This window comes from Hemitrygon akajei, chromosome 4, assembly GCF_048418815.1.
Source record: "Hemitrygon akajei chromosome 4, sHemAka1.3, whole genome shotgun sequence".
Lineage (NCBI taxonomy): Eukaryota > Metazoa > Chordata > Chondrichthyes > Myliobatiformes > Dasyatidae > Hemitrygon > Hemitrygon akajei.
Window position 1 is genome coordinate 144301648 of NC_133127.1, and position 24151 is coordinate 144325798.

General features: G+C 41.9%; 2 protein-coding genes across 2 annotated transcripts in view; both read right to left on the minus strand.

Annotated features, from left to right (window-relative positions):
* Positions 1-6705, minus strand: part of LOC140726731 (E3 ubiquitin-protein ligase RNF149-like) — a 54827-nt gene extending 48122 nt beyond the window's left edge. The window contains exons 1-2 of the mRNA XM_073043503.1: positions 6118-6705; positions 4170-4426 (exon numbers count right to left, since the gene is read on the minus strand). Coding sequence (XP_072899604.1) covers positions 4170-4426; positions 6118-6485 — 625 coding nt within the window. The 5' untranslated portion in view covers positions 6486-6705. The remainder of the gene's footprint in view (positions 1-4169; positions 4427-6117) is intronic.
* A 7637-nt stretch (positions 6706-14342) lies between these two features.
* creg2 (cellular repressor of E1A-stimulated genes 2) overlaps positions 14343-24151 on the minus strand; it is a 45551-nt gene continuing 35742 nt past the window's right edge. The window contains exons 3-4 of the mRNA XM_073043504.1: positions 18237-18350; positions 14343-14535 (exon numbers count right to left, since the gene is read on the minus strand). Coding sequence (XP_072899605.1) covers positions 14385-14535; positions 18237-18350 — 265 coding nt within the window. The 3' untranslated portion in view covers positions 14343-14384. The remainder of the gene's footprint in view (positions 14536-18236; positions 18351-24151) is intronic.

Sequence of the window (24151 nt, forward strand, 5' to 3'; positions counted from 1 at the left end):
GCACTGAAAACCTGAACCAACCAATTTACTGGTATGTTCCAGGACATCTGCTTCAAAAAGACAGCAATTACTCTGGTGTGCAAGGTACAGAGTGGTGATATACCTCAATAACCATCGCCCAGTGGCATTAACATCAAAACCTGGGCCTCTGTACCATCCTCTGCAACTGGATCCTTGACTTGCGCATTGTGAGACCGCAGTCAATACAGATCAGAAATAGTATCTCCTCCTCACGGACAATCAAAACAGGCTCAGCTCAAGGATGCGTGATTAGCCAACTGCTCTACTCTCTTTATACTCATGACTTTGTGGCTAGGCACAGCTCAAACAGTATCTACAAATTCAATGATGACACAACTGCTTTTGGCAGAATCTCAAATGGTGACGAGCAGATGCATGGGAGTGAGATAAATCAGCTGGTCGAATGATGTTGTAACAACCACCTTGCACCTAATCAGCAAATGCAAAGGCTAGATCGTGGACTCCAGGAAAGGGAATTTGGGAGAACACATAGCAGTTTCATCGAGGGATCTGCAGTGGAAAGGGTGAGCAGCTTAAAATTCCTGGGTGTCAAAATCTCTGAAGATCTATCCTGGGCCCATCATATAGAAGCAATTATAATGAAAGCATGACAACGGCTACATTTACTTAGGAGCTTGAGGAGATTTCATTTGTCACCAAAGACTTCAGCAACTTTCTACAGATGCGTCATGGAGAGCATACTGATTGGTTGCATCACTGTCCGGTATGGAGGCACCAATGCACAGGATCAGTTAAAGCTACAAAAGGTTGAAAACTCAGCCAACTTCATCATGGGCACAAGCTTCCCCACCATTCAAAACAGCTTCAAATGGTGATGCCTCAAGAAGGTGGCATCCATCATTAAAAACCCTCACCACCCAGAACATGCCCTCTGCTCATGACTACCATCAGGGAGGAGGCATAGGTGCCTGAAAACTCATACTCAATGGTTCTGGGACAGCTTCTTCCTCGCCGCCATCAAAATTTGGAGAGATCCTTTAGCCCATAAAGACTGCATCACTATTTCTGCAGTATATATATTTTACACATATTCTTATTGTAACTTATAATAATGAATTGCACTGTAGTGCAAACAACAAATTTCACCACAAATGTCAGTGATAATAAACCTGATTCTAAACAAAAATTAAAAACTAAAAGTACTGAATAGTACCCCGGTATTTCATAAAAAAAACTGTACTACACCTATTCAGAAATTAAGACTAAGAAATAATTCATAGTATTTGACCTGGACTCCTGCCCATAACACCCATTTTGTTTTCATGCAATCTTCATTGCTTTCTTGCAATTCTCAATTCAAGTCAAAAGGTAGCTTGTAATTCTATATATTCAAATTTTATTTGTTTCCTTACTTTTTATTAGACACCACAACAAACAGTGATTATTTGGAAACGATTTACAGTTAAAAAAACACGTGCAACCCCAGCATCTGCAGTGTACTTTGTGTTTAAAAAAAATAAGTTGGTTCCATTTTTTTCTTATAACATAGGAGAATGCCATTCATCTCATCAAGTCTATGCTAGCTTTCAGAGCATTCCCACTTATTTCCCTGTTACATGTTCATTGACTCCCGCACTGCTTGCTCCCTCCCCGATTCTCCCATTACTCTTACCCAAATTACCCCATTACCCAAAAACTCTCCAGCATGCTTTTAGGACAAAGAAAGAATTGGAAAGCCTTGGGGAAACTAATGTGGTCACAGAGAGAACATGCAAAATCCACACAGATGGTACCGAGTGTGGGATCGAACCTGTGGTGAAGCTGTCCCACTCTGCCACCCATTGAAACCAACATCAGAACAAAGTTTAAAGTATTTTAAGTACACTCCACAAGCTACAAAATATCATGAATCAATTAATTTTCCCCAAAGTAAAATGTTCCTTTTTTAATTTAAGGAAAATATAGAACATAGAACAGTACAGCACAGGAACAGGCCTTCCATGATGCTGTGGCAAAACTAATTAACTAGTAATTAAATGCCTAACTAAGTTAACCCTTACTGTCTACACAAAGTCCACATTTTCATTCTCTGTACATTCATGTGCCTATTTAAGAGCCTCACAAACGCCTCTATTTATTTGTCTCCAACATCACTTCTGGTAGTGGATTCCAGTCACCCATTGCTCTCAGTAAAAAAAACTTGCCCCACACAATTTTTTTGAACTTACTTCCCTCACCTTAAATACGTGCCCTTCAATATTAGTCATTTCAATCCTGGGAAAAAGAGACCAGCTGACGACTCTTCTGAAGTCTCTCATAACCTCTGCAGCTCCACAGACACTGGCTTCTGGTACACCTCTCTGGCTCCAACCAAAGGTGCAACTGTTCATCCTTTAGGCCTTATTCATGATCAATGGACACTGTTAGTCAGCAAGAACATCAAGTACTGCAGGCCTACGCCACTAGCGAGTTGCTGGAAAGTAGCAGAGCTGCACTTGTTGTACAAAGTGTTTCAGCTTGCTCCTGCCACCCAGGGGAGAAGGCATTAGAGGCAATGCACAAAAGCGGTGCGCGATCCAACTGACAGCAAAGGTGGTTGTCTTGGACACTACTGTTGTGATCACAAGACCCAGTTGGAAACCGGTAATATACAATACAAGGAGTCCAATTCTGTGTGGGCTCTGGTTGTGGTGTGAACCAGACCTCACTCATGCCTCGGAGTCTCCTGTTGCACCCACCCGGGAAGGAGATGCTGGAGTTAGCTGGGTGCCGCTGGATTCTGCGCTGGTCCCTCTCGGTGCTGCTCTCCAGTGCTATCTTGGTGGGGGACAAGTTGGACTGCATCCATCTGTGGCTGCACTACATGACATGAAGTACTGCCATGGGCTGCTCTTGCAGAATCCTGGCTGCAGAACAACATCCAAGCACCTTCAATCTACAGGCCATGATATCCACAGACTTGGGTTATATTACTATATATTTTTGTAAGTATGTTTTTCTGCCATCACAATTATATGTGCTGTGTGAGACTGTTGGTGCTGTGTTTAGCATCTTAGCCCCAAGAGGAATGGTGTTTCGTTTGGCTGATTATTCATGTGTATGGTTGAATGGCAATTAAAATTGAACTTGAAAACAACCCAAGTTTTCCAGTCTTTCTGGAAAGACACAAAAATGCACATGCCTTTTAATCCAGCTTGCATCCTCATGAGCCTCTTCTGTGCCCTCTCCAAATCCATCCTATAATAGTGACAAGAATTGAATGGAATACTCCAAATGTAGCTTAACTAGAGTTCTGTAAAGCTCCAACACGATTTCCTGGCTCTTGAACTCATTGCCTTGACTAATAATCTGCCATAAATCTTCTTTGCTATTTCCAACCTGTGCAGCCACTTTCAGAGACCAAAGAACTTGGACAACAATATCCCTCTGTACATCAACACTGTTAAGGGTCATGCCATTAACAGCATACTGGGAAATCCAATATAAAATAACAAAGTGTAACACCTCACATTTTGGCCAGATTAAGCTCCATCTGCCATTTCTGCACCCATATCTGCAACTGATCTATATCCCACTGTATCCTTTGGCAATCTTATACACTATCACAATCCCACCAATCTTTGTATTGTCTGTAAATTTACATCCACCTATATTTCCATCCAGGTCATTTATATATACGTAGTCACAAACAATAGAGATCCCTGTGGAACAGCATAATTCATGGGCCTCCAGCTTGAATAAATCCATTGACTACTACCTGCTGATTTCACTGACTAAGCCAATTCTGAATCTAAACAAGCTTTGGATTTTGGACTTTGGATCCCATGCACTTTTGTTAAAAAACATCTGATGCTTAAATAGAACAAAAGATCTGCAAATCATACAAACAGTTTACACCTATTCAACATCAGTGATGAATATTCTAGCAATTTTCAACAGCCTAATTATTAGGCTTTAACAGTTCCAGTAGCTGCCATGTAATTACTCATGCTACCAGCAAAAGTAAATCATTTCCAATAGCAACATGATGTTCAATTACCTAAATTGCTTTGGTAACAAATCCACAGCATGGCATGAACAGTAATAATATGCTTCTGATTTATAAATGAACTAATCTGTAATTTAAATCATAATTAGTCATTTATACCTTACCATTTCCACATATGATTCTGCATGCCAGAACTTACCAATGTGGTTCATGGTGACGGTTGTATTCCCAGTCCCAAGAAAATTATAAATCACAACAGCAGATGCCATTTTTTTTGCAGCATTTAAAATCTTTTCCTTGAATGTACAGTTTCCTCTGGCCACCAGAGCTATCCAGGGTTCCCCTGTTCTTGGGATAAAATATTCTGTGTTGGCATCACATCCCAGCTGGTCCCTATTGTTCCTGGGAATCCCAATCACTCCCTGAACACTATCCTTGGGAGAACTGTCACCGTACCTAGAAGAACAAGTATAACATTCTTCAAATACCTCTCAAAGCTGCTTTAATTCGATGTCATTTTCATCTTAATTGAAAATTAATTAGTTCCTCTTAAAATCTATCTCCCATTTTTTCAACATCAATCCACACAATTCTCAGATTCTCATATCACCTTCTCAATTTTCTACCCTCACAATTCTGCCTAAACCTGCCACTTATCTCCCCATTCCCTTTCCTCTCTTACACCTTCTTCCCAATCCAGCTTTATGCTGTGCTCCCACATTCCCTTTTTTTTAAATCCTAAAGTTCAGACAACTTCCTCTTTCACAAAAGCCCTCTATCTCATTGGCACTTAAGAACAGGTCCAGGTAAATTAGCCCAAAATGACCTTGACTCCCCCCTCCGAAAATCTCCCCATTACATACTGATCTTCCCCTGAAATGTCAATGCCAGCCTTTTCCCTCTTTGTTTACACTCCAAGTATCCTCAACACCCTAACATCGATCTGGTATCACTTCCCCACCCCCTCCAGCGTGTCATTCCACTCTCTCCTTTTCCAGACCCCATGTCTCTTCCCCGACTCTATTCCAGCTTCCCACACCCCGGTGTTACTCCCCTTCTTCCAACAACTTCCTCACCCCGTGTCATTCTCATATCCCCTTCTCAAGACCCCCGGTATCTCCTCCCTGACTCTATTCCAGACTCCCATATCCCGGTGACACTCCCCCCTCCTCCCTCATCTCGTGTCGTTCTCCTCTCTCAGCTCCCCGGTGTCCCTTCCCCGACTCTCTTCCCTCCTCCAGCACCCCGTGTCCTTCCCCGACTCTATTCCAGCTCCCCGTACCCGGTGTCACTCCCCCCTCCAGCTCCCCGTACCCGGTGTCACTCCCTCTCTCCAGCTCCCCGTACCCGGTGTCACTCCCTCTCCAGGGTGTCACTCCCCCTCCAGCTCCCCGTACCCGGTGTCACTCCCCCCTCCAGCTGCCCGTACCCGGTGTCACTCCCCCTCCAGCTCCCCGTACCCGGTGTCACTCTCCCCGTACCCGGTGTCACTCCCCCTCCAGCTCCCCGTACCCGGTGTCACTCCCTCTCCAGGGTGTCACACCCCCTCCAGCTCCCCGTACCCGGTGTCACTCCCCCCTCCAGCTCCCCGTACCCGGTGTCACTCCCCCTCCAGCTCCCCGTACCCGGTGTCACTCCCCCCCCTCCAGCTCCCCGTACCCGGTGTCACTCCCCCCCCCCTCCAGCTCCCCGTACCCGGTGTCACTCCCCCCTCCAGCTCCCCGTACCCGGTGTCACTCCCCCTCCAGGGTGTCACTCCCCCCCTCCAGCTCCCCGTACCCGGTGTCACTCCCCCCCCCTCCAGCTCCCCGTACCCGGTGTCACTCCCCCCCCTCCAGCTCCCCGTACCCGGTGTCACTCCCCCCTCCAGCTCCCCGTACCCGGTGTCACTCCCCCTCCAGGGTGTCACTCCCCCCTCCAGGGTGTCACTCCCCCCTCCAGCTCCCCGTACCCGGTGTCACTCCCCCTCCAGCTCCCCGTACCCGGTGTCACTCCCCCCTCCAGCTCCCCGTACCCGGTGTCACTCCCCCTCCAGGGTGTCACTCCCCCTCCAGCTCCCCGTACCCGGTGTCACTCTCCCCGTACCCGGTGTCACTCCCCCTCCAGGGTGTCACTCCCCCTCCAGCTCCCCGACCCCCCGCCACTACCTGCCGCTCTCGCTGCTGGCCGATACGGTCACGTTGGTGTCGGGGTCCAGGTAAGCCGTGCTGACGAAGGCCGTGAACCACTCGACTTTGGCGCCCAGCGCGGGCCTCAGGAGTAGCAGCATCAGCCACGGGGACAGGGTGGCCGCCCGCCGTCGCATCGTCGCTTCCCTCCCCGCAGCGGCAGCAGAAGTGAATCGAGCCCCCCGAGGAGAGAGCGAGCTGGGCCCGAGCGACTCTGCACAACCGCCCCGCGTGTGTGAGCACAAGTGCTGGTGTGTGTGTGTGTGTGTGTGTGCACACACGAGTCCGACTACATTACGTCCCAATAGATCCGTTTGCGAGGGTGTCCGTGCGTCCCCGCTCTGCATGCACCACTTTCGTCGGTTGGCTCGTCGCAACCCCTCTCCTTTCTGCTGACTCTTCCTGTTCCAATTTGTCTGCCTGTTGATGTTGACACTCGCTGACCTGACGTCAGTAACAGATGGGGGGTGACACTCGATGGGAGGTACCGAAACCAAGTGCTACGAGACTCCAGAAGTTAACTCTAACCTGTGCTCTCAGACTAGTCAGGAAACACATGCCTGCGATATTGCTCTTCCCACTGTCCTCAAAACGAATAAAGGAAGAAATATTCAGAAATATATCATGTTCCTTTTATAATCAGAAGAACGCCGTCACGATCTAAAATAGCGCGGCCAGTCCTTCACAATGAGGATGTAAGAACGAGACGCAATCAGGGCACAGACAAATGACATCACTAAGTATTTGAAGAAGTTCATTTTACTGTACAGCAGGTTTGCGGCCAGTTCGAGGAACAACGAAATAAAGTCACATTTCCTTAAGATGACACGTTCCTGATTAGGAATTGTGATGTGTAAATTAATTAATGGAACGTACAAAGCCGACAGCAGATGATTTCACGTTTTCCTTTGGAAAACTGGCAGACCTCCACTTGCTAGGTTAGATACAGTATCCGCCCATCTGAGATCTGGGACAGACCGCAAGAAGTCACGATGGCTAAACCTGAATTACTCCTACATGGTGAAAAGCTCATAATTAAATGTGATGGAGTGACGTGAATTGTAATACAACTTACAACAAATTAGTGCAATGACAGCAATGATTATGGCTTGCACAATTTTCTGATCTGAGGTGAGGGAATGTAACTGATGTCAAAGTTGATTGCATGGCAGAGGAATTGTGTGCATATTTCTTTATTGGTGTCCCTTTGGAAAGAAATAATAATACCTAACGAAAACTTTATCCATTAGTACCTAAACTTGTTATTTAAGACTTTATATGAAGAATAACTTGACATCAGTGATATTTTATATTAACTCTAATATGTGACAGTTTGTGATAACTTATTGGGACAGAAAGACAAGGTTTTAACTGGTAACCTATGAAAAAAAAATACAGTACTGTTGATCCCGGGAATCCTATTCAGTCATTTCTCTGATTGGCATTTGCCTTTTAAACAAGAATATTCCTTGCTTTTACATTGAATGTTTTCCCATTAACTATGACAAAATTCCTTGCTGTGAGTGTCTGATTGGGGAGGGGGTGGGGAGAAAGGATCAACAGGGATCATTTGCATTCATTCTGAATTTATGTCTCACTTTCAATACCGTGCTCTATATTAAAGTACTCCTATTTGCCATTGATATGATTTTCTTGAATACTGGTCTTACTTTAAAGACTTTAAATTTTAGCAATTTCTGCGAAATAACCATTGTTCAATTTACCCTAATCAAATAGTCTCTTCTTGTGGTCATATTTTATTTCAATTTCCAACATGTTTTATATACCTTGTATACATCAATAGGAATGTGAAATCATTCTAATGTACTGGGACAGAAATTCTTGAAGTATTTTATTCAATACACACTGACTGAATTATTCTGTTTAACGGCATTGGGTGCAATGACAGTTTTTAAAATTGTTTATTCATCAGATGTGGATGCAATTGGCAATAAGAAGATCTATTGTAGATCTGTAATTGCTCCTGTATTAATGAGGCAGTGAGGAATCAGGAGACATGCAAGACTGCAGATTCTGATGTGAAAATGAACTGCTGGAAGAATTCAACAGATCAAACAGCACCTGTGGAAACAAAGGGACCCCACTGTCAGCCACATTTGCCCCTCTTCCCTGTCCACCCAACCTTCTGCTTTCCACAGGGACTGCTCTCTCCATGACCCTGTGGTTTGCTCATCCATTCTCATCCCTCAACCTGTCTGTCCTTGGCCTTCTCCACTGCCAGGGTGGGAGCAAACACAAACTAGATTAAAAACAACTCAAATTTGCTTGGGTAGCCTACAACCCAATGGCATACCACTACATTTACCAATTTCAGGTAACTCACATCCTCTGTACTCCATTCCCACACCCACCAGTCCACCAAAATTCTTTCTCCATTTGCTGACCTCTTCCATCCCTCCTCGTTTATAACCTGGACTTGCAACCTTCTCCCGCTGGTTCCATCTTCCATCATCCATATGCCTATTCACATGAGCTTTTTCTCACTTGGTTCAACCATTTTTAACCACTCTTCCTTTCATACTTGTTTCCATGTGCCCCCCACCCCTCTTACCTGTTTCCACTTATTACATACTAGCCTCTATCTCACACCATCATCTCCCTCCTATTCTCAATCTCCAAGTCCAAAATATGGACCATCCCTTTACCTCCACAGATTCTGCCTGACCACCTGAGTTCCTCTAGTAGTTTATCTTTTGTTCCAATGAAGAATCAATTTGTACTGCTGGGCCTGGAGTATCATGTAGAAACAGACAATGCTGGAAAAGCTCAGCAGGTTGGTTGGCATCTGTAAAACGAAAAACAGTCAACGTTTTGGGTTTGTGACTATTCATCACGTGTCAGACAGATTGGGTAAGGAAGGCAGATTTCTAAGAGTTAAAAATAGCCAGTGGTCAAAACCTTAAACAAAACAGAGGATGCTAAAGAGAGATACTCAGCAGGTCAGGCAGTATCTGTAAAGGGAAGAACTCCTACAGAACTGCAGCTATTGCCCTAAATATTTATTCTCTCCATGGCTGTTTTGTGCACCACCTTCAACATGCACTGCAGCAGCTTGTAACAGTGTTTCACAAACTTGCAAACACAACTGACAAAATGGCATGAGACAAGTACATTAAGTATACACTGAAAGAAATATAACGACTTCTGAGAGAGCAACACTGACTCTGAAATCGCCAAAATTCCATCCAGCACTTTATGAAAAATCGCAATCCCCTTCTCCTTATTTTAAAAGAACAGGCATGGAACCAAGACACTGCAATTAAGTTATCTTTTTTCACAAACAAGATCAACCCAATGACAAAATTGCTATTATAATTTTCCCCAACCCTGGAATTGGACTGCAAAGTTGCCATGGAGTAAAAATTCATGAACTCAAAAGTCTTCCCTGTCCAAACATGCTTCCTTTACTGAAGGAGTGATTAAAATTGAATAAGTCATGCATGTTCCTACAAGAATAAACTGAGCACTAAATGGCCCTTACTAAAAAGAGTTGGCATTAATTTTTTATGTGACTCTTCAGTTTACCCTTTACTCGAAGAACTGCAACTGACTGAGATGGCAGTATCGTTTCTCAAGATCAGTTGTGATGGGCATTAAATATTTGTGACACCAACCATAACCATTCCCATCATGTTAATTCTTAGTTCCCCTTTTACTCTGACCTCTCTGTCCTCAGCCTCCCATCGGATTCTAAAAGTGCCCCGTGTTTGAGGAACAGATCCTTATCCTCTGTCTTACATATTACAGCCCATGGGATGACTTAATTTTAAACAATTCAGTTAATGACCCTCTTTTTTTCCTCTGTACAGAAGTGGCTGTACCTTTCTGTTTAAAGATCTTTGAAAATATTTTCTGCCCCTAACCACTGGTTTACTATTTTGACAATTTTGGTTGACATTCCCTTTCCAGACCTCCATTGCTTTTAAATTAAAACATGTTTGCTTTTTCAACTCTGATGAAGGGTCCTTAATTGGAAATATCAACTCTGTCTCTCCTCGTGGGTGTTGCCTGTGTGCTAAATGGTCCCAATATTTCCTATTTTTCTCAGATTTACAACATCTGCAGTTTTTGTTACAATTATGAAAGCCTATGTGGTTCCAAAGAAGTAATGGAAAGGATTTTTCCTCTTCTTTCACTTTCCTACTTCTGAAAAATGTTCAGTTTCCCTTATTTTTTAAAATAATGGCATCATACACATTACTATCAATTTGCACAAACGATTCCATAATCTATAGAGCATTGGAACACAACCACAAACATATCCACTAATTCCATCGTACACCTCCGGGATGTAAATCATCAGATCTTTGATACTTTAAAAATGTTCAGGCTCATTAAGTTCTTAAAGGTAAAGTTTCTTTCAACTGATTCTACAGTCTTTTATTTTATCTTGTCATTGTCATTTTTTCTTGGTCTCTTGGTTCTCCAGTACTTGGAGGTTTTATAAGAATCTTCTTTAAGAATAGACATTATTATTTGTTTAATTACCCTGCTCTCTTAATTCCCTATCTTAACTATTCTCATCTTTAAAGGAGAGAAACTATGAAATCACAATTTACTATTTACAATTTCACTCACTCTCTTTGTCAGAAGACTTAGATTAACACACAAAAATGTTGGGAGGAACTCAGCAGGCCAGGTAGCATCTATGAAAAAGAGAAACTGTCAGCGTTTCGGGCTAAGACCCTTCATCATCTTGTGTTTGGACAATTCATATTTTTTTCAGATTTCCATGATAAGTTTGCTATCGAGGTTTTTGTTTTCCAGTGAATGCAGCAAGTGAAGAATCAGTTTGGCAATGCTTTCAAAATAGTAAAGAATACTTCAGTGCTTTTATAAAGGCAAAGGATTTTGAGGAAAAAATCTGAATTTCTGTGGTATCTTTTACAACTACAGAATGCTCACCTGATAGAGCAAGTTTGATAAATGGCTCCCTATTTCCCAAATTACAACTATGTGTTAATTAGCACTTGGCCAGTAACTGAAAGTATATATATTTTTAAATTCTTTGTCTTCTATTCAAATGAAGAAATCACTACTAGTGTCTTTTTTTATTTATTGAGTTTAACATTTCTTAAGTTGCATTTTTATTCTGCTTTACATGTGCTCTACTAACTCATAATTGTTTTCCACCCAAATCTACATTCTACAGGGGTTGTATTGAGAGCATCCTGAGCAGCTGCATCACTGCCTGGTTCGGAAATCTCGGATCGCAAGACCCTGCAGCGGATAGTGAGGTCAGCTGAGAAGATTATCGGGGTCTCTCTTCCCGCCATCACGGACATTTACACTACACACTCCATCCGCAAAGGAAACAGGATTATGAAGGACCCCATGCACCCCTCATACAATCTCTTCTCCCTCCTGCCATCTGGGAAAAGGCTCCAAAGCATTCGGGCTCTCATGACCAGACTATGTAACAGTTTCTTCCCCCAAGCTATCAGACTCCTCAATACCCGAAGCCTGGACTGACACTTTGCCCTATTGTCCTGTTTATTATTTATTGTAATGCCTGCACTGTTTTGTGCACTTTATGCAGTCCAGTGTAGGTCTGTAGTCTAGCGTACCTTTCTCTGTGTTGTTTTTTTACGTAGTTCGGTCTACTTTATGTACTGTGTCATGTAACACCATGGTCCTGAAAAATGTTGTCTCGTTTTTACTGTGTACTGTACCAGCAGTTATGGTCGAAATGACAATAAAAGTGACCTGACTTGACTTGACTTGAAATCTCTATACAAGAAAGCAATGACTGTTGGGTAAGAGGAAATTAACTTTTACTCAGTCATGAATTCATAACTGATAAGGACAATTTCTCCTTTTGTTATATACTGTATTTGGTTTAAGAACAAGTAATTACATAGTGTCCTCTTGAAGTATTTTGTTGTTGTTTCACAGTGGCACAGTAGTGCAATTAGCTGAACCCCCAGTATCAGGAGATGCAGTGTTCTTGAAACACCATGAATTTAGAGATAATGTTTCTACGTTGAAGCATTTGTTTCTTCTGTAGCCTTTAGCTGGTTGGTTGTGTCATGAAATTTTTCTTTGCCTGTACTGGTAATTGGATCTCTAGCAATGCCACTCAAAGGAACAGTGTTAATACAAGAAAGCATTGGATACCATTGGTAGTGTTAAGTAACAAAAGTAGAACTCTGGGAGTGTGCATTGAAAATCTGAGAGACCATGAAAAGTAACAGATAGTCGTGCATTGGTTCTTTCCACTTGTATCAATGAAACTAATTTCTCAATCCCTATCCCTATAGTGGGAGCATTTAGATCATTATGTTCTGGGTGGGGAAACTGGGTTTGAGAAATATAGGCTATGTATTAAGAATGATGATAGAAACATTGCTTCCCCATATTTGGGGATAGAGGAGTGTACAATAAATATGCGTTAAAAAACAGCTCTTTCTTAGCCACATAATCAATAATATTCTGGGTTATTTTGCCACTAAGTTCATTAGTAGATCAATTACTGTCTACAATGACTAATTGATGGCAATATCCTTTTTTAATGATTCAGATATGTTAATGTAGCCCATATAGTCCATTTGGTTTTATAAACACCTAGCAACATTTCACTAACATATTTCATGTGTACGTAACATTCATTTCTCACTAAAATTCACGTAAGAATCTACTCTTTGGAAATCGCCAAACATTTCAAGTTGTATCTCTAAAGAAAGTGCTTTAAAGTTTTAAATTTTTCAATACTAACTGTATCAACAGGAGCTATAACAATGTATTTTTACAGTGCCTTTAATCAAATAAAAACTTTTAAAGTGTTACATAGAGACATGAAGGAATTGGAAGGCAACGTGGCTGGAAGTGGCTTGTCAAAGGGTGAGGTTTTGAAAAAGAATCTTCTAGGTGGAGAGACAGAGTCATAGCACAGAAGAATGAGTCATCGATCCACAGACAAAAGACTCTGCAACATTCTCATGAACTTCCACTGTTGTAACTTGAAAATGTCAATAATAATTAATAATTAACTTATATGGTTTAGTTAACTATTAACAAACACAGGGAAAAGAAATCAACTCATTTCATAATGTTTTAACCATTATTTAGTCCCAGAAAGCCTTTCATGTGCTTTTTAAATATTCCAAGAAATCAAATAGGGCAAGTTTTTGCATGAAAAGTTTTGTACGTAAGATGCCAATGTACAACATTTTGTTCCATTACAAATTATGTGAATCACCACAGATTATTCAACATAGCAGCTGTACCCAAAAGGTAGTTGAGTCAAAAGCACCCTGCACATTTGAAATGATTTTAGGCGAGGGCTTCATACCATGGCCACGCAGTACACAGAAACCGCTGGAGGCCACTTCTTCATCACTGGATGTCTGCTTGCACAAACCTTAATATGTTTCAACAAATACCAAGCTCATTACAAAACACTCTCTTGTCTGTACCTGTTCTACACATCATAGCTTTTCAACATATGACATGTAAATACATTGCTGGGATCAAATACCATTCTGTAACAATATTATATCAAAATCCATGTCATTTGATAACAAACAATCATAAAATGCTACAACAAACTAATGTATTTCCCTGAAATTTGAAATATTTCAAGCTAATATATACTAATGCGGAATAAATAACTCAAGCCATAGTATTCTGTAATTAAATTCTGGAAGCTGCATGCTGTCATGGGTTAATCTCAAGGCAGAAAAGCAAACTTGAAATCCCATAGGAGTTCGCAGGATTTTGTTAAAATAATGAGAAGTTCCAAACCACAATCTTTTTGTGCAAGCACTTTCAAAGCATCTTAAAAGCATCTTAACACAATTTTTGTGTATTTTTTGGTTTATGGACTAAATCAACTACAGAATTGAGATGTAGTTACCCATTCTTTGCAGCATATGACAGCACTTCAATGCAATTAGTAACGGAGTAAGCAATGAATACTACAAGGAGAAGATGCAAAGATGCTGTATCTCCTCCCAGTTCCCAGAATTTCTGAACAACACGACCATGGTAGTACCTTTACCACCTGAACTACACAGGGGTTTAAGAAGGTTCATTACTATTTTCAAAAGGGAAATTAGGGATGGACAATCAATGCTGCCCTTGAAAGTAATAAATATCTTGTTCCTTCGATACCCAACCAGTTTGCCCACAATGAAATAGAGGATTTCCACCCTGAAGATACAAAATGGATACCCACAAAAAACTGTAAACAATATTTTATTCTCTTCTGTGTGCTCTTTTAAAACCTATTCAATCCTCATTGGGTTGGCTTTGAAATAATCTTCTACTGGGATTATGATAACCCCTCCAAACCAGTTCTGGAGCCATACTTGTTGAATATTCATTTTCATAAAGAACCAATTATGTTCTTGAGACCACTTCTTCATCACTGGATGTCTGTTGGTACAAACAGTTAAATGTTTCAACAAATACCAAGTTCATCTGTACAACTGTGCTTTTATACATAGTTTTACTTATGTTTAAAACATTTTATAATTGTATTTGCAGATCTGCCAAAACAAAACTTCTTCAGAGGATGCCTTCGTTGATTAAATTTACCATGTTGTTAATTGCAGTTTTGCTCTTAATCAGATAGCAAAACTCCCCATGGACTTTATGAACAATGAAAATAGAGAATAAACTAACAATGAAAAAAATATTTCTGGGCCCTTATACTTCTATAGTGCTTATTAAATAGAAAGTAATATCTCAAATTTATGTTAGGTTGAGGCAGCAATGTCAGAAAGGGTCAAAACACAGAGAAGGGGGAGGACCTTGAGGTTTAGCAAGAAGTAAAATCCCATAGGACAAGACAGAGTGGACAGCCAGCGCCTCTTCCCCAGGGTAGCACTGCTCAGTACAAGAGGACATGGCTTTAAGGTAAGGGGAGGAAAGTTCAAGGGGGATATTATAGGAAGGTTTTTCACTCAGAGAGTGGTTGGTGCATGGAATGCACTGCCTGTGTCAGTGGTGGAGGCAGATACACTAGTGAAATTTAAGAGACTACTAGACAGGTATATGGAGGAATTTAAGTTGGGGGGTTATATGGGAGGCAGGGTTTGAGGGTCGGCACAACATTGTGGGCCGAAGGGCCTGTAATGTGCTGTACTATTCTATGTTCTATAAAAGTCCATAGGAGTTTGTTGTTATCTGTTGTAGGAAGGCAGTATTGAACAGAAGGGCAAAACAGGGGATGAGACTATTAAAAATGGTTTTCACATACATTCTATTCCTGGATTTAGAAGGTCTGACTGATGGACATCTGTTTATATGAATGAGTTCCCATAATATATTGAAAAGTCCAATGTCTGTACACACATTAATTCCAACGAATGGAAAAACTAGCTTCCTGTCCCTCTCCATTTTTAGTAATATTCTTTCTTACCAGTCAAACATGCTTTTGATGCCTTTCATTACAAACACCACGGATGTATAGCTACCATATTGAGTAATCTTTGTGTATTTTTTGGTTCCTGGACAAAATCAACTTACGGACATCTGTAAAACACATTGTTCATTACCTGGGAATAGCCCGGACAAACTTTGTGCTATACAGAAACAAGTCATTTTCTGTAATTGTAATGAGCCTTGGTGAGAACACACCTGGAGTTCTGATTATAGTTTTGGTCTTCTTGCCTAAAAAGGGACATACTTGCTCTCAACGGAGTGCAACAAAATTCAACAGACTAGTTCCTGGAATGGCAGTCCTGACAAATGAGAAGTGATCCAACAGGCTGAGTCCTCCAGCGTTCAGAAGAATGAGAGGTGACCTCAATGAAACTTACAAAATTGTTAGAAGGCAATAAAGAGTAGATACAGTGAGGATGTTTCCTTTGACTAAGAAGTTTGGAACCAGCATTACAGATTCAATTAAGCACCTTAGCACAATGTTTCACAAGGGAAATTAGGGATGGACAATCAATGCTGCCCTTGATAGTAATAAATATTTTCTTCCATCAACACCATGTGTTTTTTCTTGTCTGCATTCTTTCACTTACTTTTGCAGTCCTCACTGGGGTTTCCATCCAATGTAATTTTCTTCCTTATCATTTCAATCCCTGCCTTTATGAATCTCCTTAGGACATGCCCTTAATTATTATTGCCCATTTTATTCATCACTGCTTTCATTCCATCCCTAACTCAGGCCCCAACTTCAGGTTTCAGTCACCATCCTTTCATGGCCAAGTACTCTCTTCATCAGGAGGGATTTTTAACTCAATGTTGATTTTTTTTTTTAAATTGGCAGGTAGAAAAATAAAATATTTGCCCCAATAGTGTATGTAGCAGAACTCGGTTATCCCTATTGAGTTCTGCCAAAATCCAAATGAACCCAGGGAAATTTGTATCTATAACATGCTGTAAGGGTGCACTGCTAATGTAATGGTTTTTTTGTAATGTTCACTGCTGCAGTAACAGTTTCTCTGTAGCAGCAATGTTTGGGTTATGGCTGGAGATAACAGGACTGTGGACACATGTTAGCCAATCAGGATTTTCTTGCCCTGTCTTGTGATCCTGGAAGCAGTTGATTTCGCGGGCTTTTGCCAGAGATGGAGAGAGAGAGATGAAGAGAGAAGACGCGAATAGAGAGATTTGTTAGACTCCCGGATGGGGTGGACTCGGAGCGGGGGTCCGAAGGTCGGCAACGCTCGGAGGAGACCAATGGTAGAAGAAGGACTACTGAGTGAGCTCCAACTTTGTGCACAGACTGTTTAATAAGATTTGGGGCCCTTTTTCTTTTATATTTTGTTACTCTACTAACCATATAGTCAAAGTAAGAGCTATAAAGCTTAATTGTTTAATCACATATTGTGTACTGTTTGTTATTTCGGGGTACTCATTTGTAACAGGGGGATACATCACACAGCATCCACCCAAAAGAGATTTCTTTAAGTATCACCCCCTATATTAAGCCGCTAGGCAAAATGAGTATTACATATCCTAGACTGGTTTCAGGATTCTGATATAATTTTGTTATCATCCATGTTGCTACAGACATTCCTCAACCTCTTCTCACAAACCCGAGGGAATCATATACAATGATATTTATCAGCATTGCTATCAGCAGTAAGGCTGGAAGAGTTTATTAGGAATTTTACCTACATTGAAGAATAAGTAAAATTTGAAGATGAATGATCACAGGAATGAAAGACTTAATATATGAGGAGTGGTTGATGAGCCTGACTTGAAAGAGTTTAGAACAATGAGGGGGATTTCATTAAAATACTAAAAGGCCTTGAGAGACTGGATGTGGAGAGGATTCTTCCATTAGTGCGGGCATCTAGGATCCGAAGGCACAGCCTAAGAATAAAGAGATTTTTCCTTTAAAATTGAGATGAGGAGTAATTTCTTCAGCCGGTGGGTGGTGAATCTGTGGAATTATTGCCACAGAGAGTGGTAAAGGCCAAGCCATTGCATGTATTTAAAGCCAATATTGATAGGCTCTTGATTAGTAAAGGGATTAAGAGTTACATGGAGAATGCAGGAGAATGAGGTTAAACAAAACAGCCCTGATTTTTACTTGCATTTCCAGCATCTGCAGATTTTCTCTTGTTAGTGATTGGAGCCCTGATTGAATGGTGGAGCAGACTCGATGGGCCAAATAGCCTAATTCTGCTCCTATGTCTGATGGTCTAATTCCTTTTAGCTTCCACCTGGGAAAAGACCCAGCTGTATTATGAAACTGATATAACAGACATTTCCATCATGGAAAAACAATATTTAAAAATCTCTCCCAATTAATAGATTATAATAGTAACTAGATGGAACTGTGATCTAGATCAAGTGTTAAGATTCAACAAAGTTTGGCTCATGAAAGATTTTCTGTCTGAAGAAACCAAGTCATGCCATTTACTTATTTGTAATTTTTAAAGAAACTAACTCAGCTGGCATGATGTGTAAAAGTATCAGAACAGATGTTTCATAGAAGGCACATCAGAATCAGTTTTGAATTATTCTTAGTAGTATATAATAATGCTGAAACATTCTGACTTTGAAGACGTGCAATTCATATTACTCTGACTTCCTAATTGCATGAAGTTCATGTCAGAGACATTAATTTACAGATAAATTATAGTGGTCAGTATGATTAAATGACAAACCTTGAAAAGAGGGCTTGTTTTGCAAATTCAGTTTCGTCAGAGGACACAGTCACCATTTGGCCTGTAACAGTCAGCTTGCTACATCTCGGATCCTCGCTGTTAATGGCATTTTGTCTATGCACAGATAAAGATATAGAAAAGAATATATAAGAAAAATATAACTAGCAGATTAACCAAGATTAACACATTCGGTGTGGGACTAACTCATTTTGCTTCATGAGATTATCATTCGGATGCATTATGGATCCAGAGATACTGAATTCCTGATTGTCTTCAAAAGAAATGCCAATTCATATATGGTCCAAATTCTATTTTTTGATGGGAGACCCAGCCTGACAGTAGTTAGATTTCCTGCATTTTTCTCTTCAGCCGTTTCAGTGAATTCTAGGTAATCCAGGCATTTTTTATTTTAAAAACACATAAGTATTTCATAAGCAACACAATGAGCTTGGATTTTTTTCAGAATCTGGGATTGCTTTTGATCTGTTCTGCTGGTTTTCTTCCAGCTCAGAGTCTATTGCCATTCATCCTCCAGGATGCCTCAGCCGCCTTGCAATGGAATTGTTTGGAGAGATAAACATCAGCAACCTCAGAATATGAAAGATTTGCAGCTCCAAACCTTTGACGTTCACTATATTGCTCCTTGAAATATTGTCAAATCGTTCACTTTGGAGTAGCCATTGGGAGAAGTGTAAGAGTGGGGAGCTGAACCTTCGTCAAAGAGGGGCAGAAGGTAAGAATCGGTTAGTTTTTAATTTTCCTGTTGATCTGAACTTTGACCTAGGTAAAGTTGACAAAATAGCAGTGGAATGCTTCTCCTGAGAGATATTGGAAGTCAAAGCAGCTCATGGTCTCCCTGACAACCAGATCTGTAGGAAGTGTTGACGGACCAGGTCAATGTCCTGGAGGTGCAGGTGGATGTATTCAGGATCATCTGGGAGGCTGAGGGTATCATTGATGAGCATTGTGATCGTGAGAAATCACACCTCCGGTGTAGACTACTAATAGGTGAGCAACAAGGGAATAAACAGTCAGTGTGGGCAATCCCTTCAGTAACAGGCACATCCCTTTGGAGGTTGTTGGGGGAGATGATACATCAGAGGCCAGCAGCAGTAGCTGGGTTAGTGGCACCATGCCCAGCTATGAGGCAAAGAAGGGGAGGATGAGCTCTGGCAGAGTGATAGCGATAGGGGACTCGATAGTAAGAGATGCAGGTAGGTTTCTCTGTGTGTAATCATGACTCCATGATGGAATGTTGCCTCCCTGGTGCCTCGGTCAAGGATGTCTCGCAACCGCTATCGGACTTTCTAAGAGGGAAGGGTGAGTAGCCAATGGTAGCGGTCCAAATGGGCTGACATGGTAGTATGGCGGATAGTGTTAATAGTATTACAGCACAAGTGACCCGGGTTCAATTCCTGCCGGAGTCTACAGGGAGTTTGTATGTTCTCTCCCGTGACCATATGGATTTCGTCTGGCTGGTCCAGTTCCCTGGTATGATGGCAGAGACAAATACATTACAGGTTTTGAAGAGATGTTTAGACGGGCACATAAATATGAGGAAGATGGGGGAATATGGGCAGTGTGTAGGTAGGAGGGATTAGTTTTTGGGGTTTTTCGATTTACTTTTTAGCTGGTTCAATTTTGTGGGCCAAAGGCCTTGTTCCTGTTCAGTACTGTTCTATTGCAAAGATGTGCAGGGTTTAGGTTAATTGGTCACATGGCTGTGATAGGGCAGTGCAGACTCGTTGGGCACCGAGCTGTAGCTCTAAAATACAGGTTACCGATGACATAGGTATGAGCAGAGATGAGATCCTGCAAGGGATTTTAGGGAGCTGGGTGGGTAGTTAAAAAGCCGGATTTCCATCACTGTAATCTCAGGATTATTACCCATGCCACTGCTTGCGGGGTGAGAAATAGTGCAGTTTGATACTTGGCAAACGAACTGGTACAGAAGGGAGAGCTTCAGTTTTCTGGATCACTGGGGCTCTTTCAAGGGAGGTGGAACCTGTACAAACAAGATGGTTTGCAATCTGAACTGGAAGGGAACCAATATCCTTGCTGGGAGATTTGCTAAAGTGGCAAATAAGTGGATGAGAACCACAGAGAGGGCAATAGGTGGTGAAGTTGAGGACAAGAAAGATGGCATGACAAGTAAGACTGAATGGAGGCACAGCAATGGGCAAACAAAGATAGATGGTGGGACTAAGAGGGTGAAATGTGTCTATTTCAACACAAGGAGTATAATGGATAAGGAGAATGAACTTAAGAGCTTGGATTAGTACACAGAATTACAATGTTGTTGTCATTACAGAGACATGGTTGCATGAGGCCAGCATTCCTAGATTTTGTTGTTTTAGACATGATAGAAAGGGAGGGGGTGAAGATGTGGAGGGGCTACACTTGAGATAATGGGAAATGTCACAGTTGATCACAGAGAGGACACACTGAATTCAAGATGGTGCTAAGCTGCAGTCTCTTGAAATTGTGGCTCAGACTTATTTGTTTTGTTAAATTTGTAGGAGTGGTTTTGGGGAGATAGAGGCGAGTTAGGGGTCATGTTAAGATTTCAAAACAGTGATGTAGATTAGCTAGAGGTCAGGTTAGGGTTTAGGGACACGGATATGGAAGAATAACAAGTTAGGCCTCCTCTCCACATTCGAAGTCCAGCAACATGGATGGGTGACAAAGGGCATCCAAATGCCCGGCCAGCAGCTCTTGAATGGACCTCTTGTGTGATAAAATAAGACGCTTGGCCTCACAATCTACCTCGCTATGATATTACTCTTTATCATTTACCTACAATGCACATTTTTGGTAGCTTTTACACGTTATTCTGCATAGTTACTATTCTACCTTATTTAGTTCAATGTACTAAGCTGTACGGTCAGTATGCAGGACAAGCTTTTCACTATATCTTGGTACAAGATGTGACAATAATAAATTAATGCCAATATTAATCTAGTAAACCATGTTGCACTTCCTCTGTTATTCCTCATGATTCCTCCTTTTTGCACTGTTTATTTATTCTGAAATCTATAGTAATTTTATGTCTTTGAATTGTACTGCTGGCATAAAACAACAAATTTCACCTCATATAAGGCAACAATAATAAACCTGATTCTGATAGGTGGAAGGTCAACTGAGGAAGATCTGTACCAGCAAGGCGGGGACCGGATGGAGTTTCCCCACGATTACTGAGGGCCTGTGCTACTGAGCTGGGAGAACCACTACAGCGCATCTTCAACATGAGCCTGGAGCAGAGAAGAGTACCCAGACAGTGGAAGACATCCTGTATTGTCCCGGTACCGAAGAAACCACAACCAAAGGAGTTGAATGACTTCAGACCTGTTGCCTTGACGTCACACGTGATGAAGACCATGGAGCGGCTGATAATACAGAATCTGAGGCCACAAACCAGGCACGCCCAGGATCCTCTTCAGTTTGCATATAAGGAGAAGGTGGGAGTGGAGGATGCTATCACGTATTTGCTGCACAAATCACTCTCTCACCTAGAGGGGGTCAGTTGTGCTGTGAGGATTACATTCCTTGACTTCTCTAGTGCCTTTAACACCATCCAGCCCAAGATCTTAAGGCACAAACTAACGGAGATGGGAGTAGAATTGTGTGGATTGGATAGTGGACTACTTGACAGATAGACCTCAGTATGTGCGGTTGGGAGACTGTAGGTCTGACACGGTGGTCAGCAGCACAGGGGCGCCGCAGGGAACCGTACTCTCTCCGGTCCTGTTCACCCTGTACACATCAGACTTCCAATATAACTCAGAGTCCTGCCATATGCAGAAGTTCGCTGATGACACGGCCATAGTGGGGTGTGTCAGGAATGGACAGGAGGAGGAGTATAGGAAACTGATACAGGACTTTGTGATATGGTGCAACTCAAACTACCTGCGGCTCAATATCACCAAGACCAAGGAGATGGTGGTGGACTTTAGGAGATCTAGGCCCCATATGGAGCCAGTGATCATTAATGGAGAACGTGTGGAGCAGGTTAAGACCTACAAGTATCTGGGAGTACAGTTAGACGAGAAGCTTGACTGGACTGCCAACACAGATGCCTTGTGCAGGAAGGCACAGAGTCGAATGTACTTCCTAAGAAGGTTGGCGTCACTCAATGTCTGTAGCGAGATGCTGAAGATGTTCTATAGGTCAGTTGTGGAGAGCGCCCTCTTCTTTGTGGTGGCGTGTTGGGGAGGAAGCATTAAGAAGAGGGACGCCTCACGTCTTAATAAGCTGGTAAGGAAGGCGGGCTCTGTCGTGGGCAAAGTACTGGAGAGTTTAACATCGGTAGCTGAGCGAAGGGCGCTGAGTAGGCTACGGTCAATTATGGATAACTCTGAACATCCTCTACATAGCACCATCCAGAGACAGAGAAGCAGTTTCAGTGACAGGTTACTATCGATGCAATGCTCCTCAGACAGGATGAAGAGGTCAATACTCCCCAATGCCATTAGGCTTTACAATTCTACCGCCAGGACTTAAGAACTTTTTTAAAAGCTATTATTAATGCTTTTTGAGACGGTGATTTAGATGCATATCATATTTTTTTTACTGAGTTAAGTATTGTATGTAATTAGTTTTGCTACAACAAGTGTATGGGACATTGGAAAAAAAAGTTGAATTTCCCCATGGGGATGAATAAAGTATCTATCTATCTATCTAAGTCTATCTTTAGCCAGTGAGAACAATTCTAAACACAATATTTCTGATGTGATCTCACCAGGCACATTTACTCAGTGACCAATTTAACAGGTACAGGAGTGGAACTCACAGCCATAACCCACCCACTTCAGGGTTTGATGTGCTGTGTGTCCTCAGATGCTCTTCTGTACACCACTGTTGTGACACATGGTTATTTGAGTAAACGTCACCTTTCCGTCGATATTTTGGGAGTGCAGAACACACACCAGCATAGCACCATGCAGGCTATTCGACTCAACTTTATTGATAGTGCTGTTTGTACAATATGTGAACTCCTCCCATGTGGGAGTAGCATTGGAATAACACTACTAACTACCACTGCATCTCCCCTCCTTGGAAAAAAGAACTAGGTATGAACTTCCTGTCTATAGAACTGCATTGAAATTATGGTCACTAAATCTGAGTGATTTGGTTCACTTTACCAATAGCACGTAACTATGCCCCTTACATGAACATAAAAAAGAATTGCCAACATTGTAACTGTTTTTCCCTTTGTTTTTAACGGTCCGTCTCTCTCTTTGTTTTCCTCCTTTTTTTAAGAACATTCTAATTTCATGAAATGTTTTCAACATTTGAACTCTTTTTAAAAGACACTAAATCTAATGGAGGTCAGGGTAGATTATCTGAACACTCCAGCAAAGTGAGAGGATTATTCTGTCTCTTTAGTCACTTGCCCTAAACTATTAGGCGATGGAGTATATCCCTGTGATGGGACAGATGAACAGCCTGATGCACCATCAATAACTCACTCTGAGACATAAAAGCGAGGTATCGGCTTTTATTGACTGGAAGAAGGAACCAGCAGTGAGTGACCACCATACTACATCCTGGAGACTGAGAGGCCGGGCTCAGACCTCCATCACCTTTATACCGGGGTCTGTGGGAGGAGCCACAGGAGCAGTCATCAGGGGGCGTGTCCAGACAGGTATATGTAGTTCACCACACAGCCATAGCTGGTATAGGTTCCTGAGAGTTCTGGAGAAGATGGAGATGAACAGACACGTCCACCTCAAATCAATGAGCCTTGTCATAAAGATCACTGTATTTCTTCCTCTACCTTTTGTGGACTTTGAGGGCTGATAAGCACACACCTGTTCTGCCCGATTTCACTTTGTGATGCTCTGATCACAAACGATCATGGTGCATGCTGCTGGACTATTGCTCCGTTGGTGAATTGGTCTGAAACCCAAACAGCT